Raw genomic sequence first — 6,510 nt, 5'->3', positions numbered from 1 at the left:
AATGAAACATCTGTGCTGTGCTTTTGTCAAAATATAACATGAATCAAGCACCAGAGGAGGTTTGTGACCCTGTATAAACCAGCTCTCTCAGAACGCTCCATTTTGGTGTGTGTGTCTCTTTAAATGCAATGACCCCCCCTGAATTTTCCCCGTAGACATCACTCCTCTGTAGAGAGAATACAAATGGCGGACCTGTGTAAAAGTTTTGCTCTAGGCCAGGGGTGGAGTCCATGGGTGGAGATATCAGGGGAGGGGAGGGGATTTTTGTTTTTGTTTTTACCAGAATCCCACTGTGACATCACAAGGAGAGCACATTTGAAACGAAGCATTTTTCTCTGTGTTGTAAGACTTATGTAGACCACAAACAAAGGGCTGGATGGGTTTATTTCACATTTTGGGGGTCTGTAGACTCTCAGGTTACCCAGATAAATGTTCAAAAACACTGAAAAAGTGGATTTATTTTATGATATGTCCCCTTTAAAAGACGGGGAAATAATGAAAATTATAACTTCATGTCACTTCAATCAAGAGAAATGTATTGCCAAAGGTGGAAAATGTGCATCTACCCAAGTATTGTGTTTTGATGTACTCGACTGGACTTGAGTTTTTCTATTCCGATGCTGCTCTAAAACAAAGTTGATAAGTTTCAGCGCCCTTCGTACCGGTGTGTATTGTTGCTAGGTTACAAAAGTTGACTTGCAGCCCTTTCGCATCCCTCCGTAGTGACTGTTACCTCTGTTTTAAACTTCTCTGTGTGCTTAATATTTAATTGTAAATTCTACATTTATTGACGGATAGCCCCTTGAGAGGACTCATCTCGTTTTCGAGAGGGTCCAACACACAAAAAAACACAAAAAACAGACGACATCAAGTGAGTTTTACTGCTCTGAGCGTTGAACTGTATTGGTTTTGTTTTAAAAATGGGTGCAGCCAGTGCACAAAACAACGTTAATGGCCCCAGGTCCTTATTAGACCTGCCACCTGGAACACAGCAGTTATAACAGTTTTTGAGTTTTTCCCTCTTGAGAGTGACATCAGAGGAAAATGGCCCAAATCTGGAAGTTGGTCAGGTAGCTGGAGAGGTGCCAGTTCACTTCCTGAGCACTGCCGAGGTGCCCTTGAGCAAGGCACCAATCCCACCCCCACACCTTGACATCTCTCCATTAGTGCATGTCCTGTTTGTGTGTGTGTGTGTGTGTGTGTGTGTGTGTGTGTGTGTGTGTAGCATGTCTCAATAACAGAGTGTAAAATTAAACTTCCCCTCGCAGGATTCATAAAGGACATCATCTTCTAATCGTGAGGGTTAACGTAACAAACATGATGCATATTTCTAAATGAATGTCAACAGATTCCCCTTTAATAAATACACAAAGCACAGATAGAGGTTTCATGGGGTGGGTCGTCGGGGGTCCACAGCTTATTTTCACCCCTGCCCCCACAGAGAGCGGTTCCGGCTCTGACTTTTGCACTTCACAGTGAGTTGTAACAGGAGCATGACAGTCTCATTTGACTCTTAAATTCTTGAGTAAACACTCCTGCAGCCTTTGTATCATCGCTTGAGTCTGCAATCTGAGCTGCGAGCGTTTGATTGGAAGCAGAGCAGGTTATGTCCGACATGTTTCAGGCGCCTGTTCAGATCTGGATTAATTTTTTTATTTTTTATTTTTTTAAAACTAGAGTTTGTTTTCTTTGACAAATACACACAAGGACAAATCTTTTTAACAACTCATGATAAACTGCATGATGACACTGGATATTCTCTGGGAGAACAGGATGTCCCATAGAGGCAGAAGGGGGAGGTGAGAACTGGCACAGCGCCCTCTGGTGGTTCAGCCTCAACCACTACAGAAAAAATGAAATCTGAGAGATGAAAGAGTACACTGCAGAGTGCATGCCAGTGCAGTTTAACAAGCTCTGAGTATTCCTTCTCCTCATCTTTTCTGGGAACCCTCTTCTCCTGCGTCATCATAAAACAAGTCCATTAGTCTTTTCAGATTTCTTGCAGAATTATTCACTTGTTCAACTTTCAACCACATCTACACCTTCATTAACCTCCTCAGTGCTGCTTCAAGTTCTATCTTTTTTTTATTTAAATTGTACAAATTGTGTTCATCTCCGAGGGGAAATTCTGGTTTTACACTCCGTTTGATGATTCATTGATTATAGAGAGATTTGTAAACCTTTCTGTGTTCTAACCTCTCTCCATTTTTCAAAAGCATCTCCAATATTGATCCTAGTTTGAGCACGTTTCTGCTCGTGGAGCTTATTAGAAACATGCAGAGGCTTTTTAGGTCGGGTACAATCACTTCTATCTGAACCACTTCTCTTGCCCGCTTCCATCGCTGCAACACCTGTTGACCTGATAACTGCTCTCATATCTGGCAAACCGAGGGGCGTCCAAAACGGCCGTGTGGAGGGGTCGCCTTAAAAGCGCCTACCTTCTCTGGTCCAAACAAATCCAGAGCATTCAGGAGCAGAATCTTTAAATTGACTTTTGCTGCCTGTATTACAATCTTTAACAAAGAGGCTGTGATTTTTATTACTTGAAATACCTTCAGGATTCAGATAAAACAAGAAGGTGTGTTTTTAGTCATGTGAGCTCTACTTAGTTTATTAGTTGCTACAAAGCTAAACAAAGCACAAATGTACATGTATAACAAGGAAAAGCCCCAAAACTGTGAGCCCCATTTGTAATTTACACAATGTTCTTCTCCTTAACAAAGAAAAGCTGCATTTTCTCTAAGAGTCCACATGGTCGGTTACACGGTAACATCCCCGTTAGTGAACTCTGGAGATCCATTGTAAGGCGTGTTCAAAGCAAACCCATTCACTCTGGTCCCAGTTATGGAGGCATGCAGTCCCACAGCTCGTGACAGATACACTGGCAGAATCCATAGACCATGATCATGACGAGGCTGGCGGGAACCAGACTCACCAGCAGCACCCCGAGGGTCGTCCTCTGCATGATGAGCAGGTAGACTCCCATGGGCAGCGAGCTGAAGTACAGCAGACCCAGGACCCACACCAGAGCCCGGGCCGAGGTCTGGCACAGGAGGGCGGCACAGTTCCACACGGTCCACCGCTGCGTGATGGACGCCATGGAGTCCACACTGGATGAGCGGTAGCCCCGGTGTGATGTGAGCGACCCGTGTGGGTGTCGGTGTCGGTGGAGGTCTTGCATGGCCGCAGGCATCGGCGGAGGCTCCATGATGGTGATGACGACAAAGTTGGGCGAGCCCCGGATGGAGGAGTAGGTGGTCGAGGACGACGCGGAGGAGGAAGAGGAGGAGGAGGAAGGAGTCGTCACGGGAGGGTTGTTTCCAAAGAGTGAGCTCAGGCGCCCGGGGCTGAGGAGCAGCTCTGTGGTCGTCTCCTGGATGTTCCTCTGGTTCCTGCTGCGCAGGGCGAGCGCCGCAACCAGGTTGCCATCGTCCGGCAGGCTGCTCGCCGCCTCACCTGGGAGTCGGGTAATATATCGGCAGAAGGGGCACACGATGGCGTTGGGCGGTGACTCGCCCAGATCCAAGATCTTAGTGAGGCATTTGGCGCACAGGCGGTGGCAGCACTCGAGCACCTTTGGCCTCCGACCCCCGAGATTATACGCACAGTAGCAGATCTTACACTCCAGCTCCTCGGCGCTCAGGACCTCCAGGTGGCCGACTCCGACTCCTCCACCGCCGCCACCGTCCTCGGTGCCCTGCAGCTCAATCATCATCCTGGCCTGGTTTTCTATCCTCCCTCAACAGAGGAATCCAACGTTGTGTCCGGGCGCAGCACAGCAGGACGCGACGAGTTTCCCATGGATAAAGGTTGTGACAGCGGTCGACTGCAGTGAAGGTCTGGGGTTCATAGTGACGGTCCAACGGGCTTCTGCAATCTGTGTGTGTGTGTGTGTGTGTGTGTGTGTGTGTGTGAGAGAGAGGGAGAGGGAGAGAGAGAGAGAAAGAGAGAGAGAGAGAGAGAGAGAGAGAGTCCAGAGTTGATGTGGGAAGTCTCTCATAAGTTCTGGCCTCTGAGCAGATGGGGTAACGGTGCTTCGTTTGGGGCAAAAAAAAAGCCTTTCATGGGCGGCGTGAAGAGAAAGTGAGAGAGACTGAAAGAAGAGAGAGAGAGAGAGAGAGAGAGAGAGAGATAACTGTTAACACAGCATTAGAAGAGAACAAACAAGAGGCGAAGGGACAACAAAGCAAAGCCTGTACAAACCAGAGCTGGAATTTTCGAGCCTGATCTTTTGTTGCTCGGTGAAATTCAGTCCAATTAGCGGCTGACGCACACACACACACTGAACACACACACACACACACACACACACACACACACACACACTCACACACTCTAAACCTTTTACAGCTCTCTTTTAATGATGTGTTTGCGTGCAAGACTAAAAAAAACATATGTGTGTGTGTCTGCGTGCAAATGTGTGCGTACACCTTGAGCAATAAATAAGTGTTAATTTACATTTATTTGTGTGTGTCTGGTTGGCCTGATTGTGTGGAAATTGCCGCTTTAAAACCAAGTGATTGGACTGAGTGACCAAACATTAACAGTGCTCCGCTATGTTTTTATTTCTGCACTTTGATAAATTCATATTTCTGTTAAATGTGCTGTATAAATAAAGGGGGATCGTTTTCTCTCATTTTGAAGTTGCCCTTTGTTTTTATCAAAGCACATCATGTATAATTCACATTATTTAAGCACACATAACTTATAATGAAATATATCAAACCCTGTCTCTTACCTATAGAATAAATCATGAATTTTAAATACATAAAAACGAGATCGACTTGTCCGTTAAAGGAACATGAACCCTGTTAAAAAGTCACAAGCATTGTTGTGAGTTTTGTTTTTGGTCAAACTCTGTATTTTCCCGGAGTAGAGAAAAGGTCCCCTTAATGTTGGATCCCCTCTGATGCGAGAAGCTCGGTGGACCATCGTGGAGTGAAGGCGTGCCCCCCCCCCCCGGGTTGGAAAGTGGAGCAGGTCACTGGAGGAGATCACGGTTTGGAACTGAGCTCTGATCTTGACTCGGGTCCAGAACAGTGCGGGCGGCGGGGTGAAAATGGGTCATTAAGTCTTTGTGGTCCTTATTTTACTCCCCAAGACTCTGTCACGAGAGGCGGGCAGAGAGTTCAAGGATATTCAAGTGAAACTACGGTTACTTTCATTAATTTAACTTGAGTTTTATTTAAAGCACAGGTCTATAAACGTAAAAGAGTTCATTTAAGGGATCCATATGTAACCCAGTGTTTACAATGGGTACTGCAGTCTAAATTCTAAACATTGTAGAGAGCTGCCCCCCCCCTCCCCTCCTCTCTAGAGTGGATGCTCACTCAGGTCACCATGTGGTGGACTCTGAAGCTTCAGTGTTTATCCAGCTCTGCATGGGTCTGTAAACCTTTCTGTGTTCTAACCTCTCTCCATTTTTCAAAAGCATCTCCAATATTGATCCTAGTTTGAGCACGTTTCTGCTCGTGGAGCTTATTAGAAACATGCAGAGTCACACACACACACACACGCACACACACACACACACACACACACACACACACACACGCGCGCACACACACACACACACACCTGACGTCAATGATCTAAACCACAACAAAACAAGCAGCAGCAGAAATCTTGAGCTGCTTCAAGTCAGATAAAATTACGACTGGACACAGGAAGTGTGATGATCTTTCGTTTCACCATAAAATCTTTCAAATTAAAAAAGGTGCCTTTTTAAGTCACTGAAATGTTTAGTTAGGTCGACATGTCAGAGTTTTTATGTTTTAATGAACGTCATCATGTCAGCCCTTACAAAGACACATATTTCATCTCCTCCTATCTTGTTTTTCAGGTGAAAACCCTGAAGATGTTTGAAGTATTTAAGAAGATTACTGCAGAAAAATAAGCAAATGTGTACATTGAAATATACGACAGCTGCTGTGAGACTTCTGACCTTAAAGAAATGGAGCAAATCACTCTGGTCTTAAAGTCTCTGCACTGGTTTCCAGTTAGCCGTGGTATGGATTTGGAAAGTGTTACAGTTTACACGTTCACACATCACTGAACGATATAGCGTTCAGTGTTTAAAGTGTACAACCCAAACAGGAAAGTTTAGATCTGTCAACTCGGGTCAGCTACAGCCCAAAGTCCTAACTACACATACGCTGCTTGTAAACCATCGTCAGATATTAGATGCTCTCTGACTCTAAATGTTTTGAATCCAGGTTGAAAAAAAACCATGTTTGTTTTCATGTGCCTTAGAATTAACCCTAAAACCTGCACTTTATTTTTTATTGTATGTAGTTTTAACTTCCTCTTCCAACACTTAAAGTAAATGTTGTGTGATTTTGGACTACAAATTCCTCTTTTAACCATTTCATATTTCTTCGAAAATTTCTTTTAAGTTTAATTTTATATGGATGTGGATGTTTTGCATTTATATTTTCAAACTAAACATAAACAAACCGTGGCTTTTACTTTGAAAAGTAACCACCGGAAGTACATCCGTAAACATTCCGG

The 6,510-nt window shown here is 44.7% G+C and overlaps 1 protein-coding gene across 1 annotated transcript; it reads right to left on the bottom strand.

The window, feature by feature from the left end:
- Positions 1 to 266: 266 nt before the first annotated feature.
- On the bottom strand, positions 267 to 4,452 carry rnf182 (ring finger protein 182). Its single transcript, XM_065953561.1, has one exon. It carries the CDS (start codon positions 3,713 to 3,715, stop codon positions 2,843 to 2,845), a length of 873 nt encoding a protein of 290 aa, XP_065809633.1. The 5' UTR covers positions 3,716 to 4,452; the 3' UTR covers positions 267 to 2,842.
- Between the last annotated feature and the right edge of the window lie 2,058 nt (positions 4,453 to 6,510).

Source organism: Labrus bergylta, chromosome 4 (assembly GCF_963930695.1).
Source record: "Labrus bergylta chromosome 4, fLabBer1.1, whole genome shotgun sequence".
NCBI lineage: Eukaryota > Metazoa > Chordata > Actinopteri > Labriformes > Labridae > Labrus > Labrus bergylta.
Note: the sequence above shows the minus strand (reverse complement) of the source record. Positions and strands in the feature narration are given on the sequence as shown.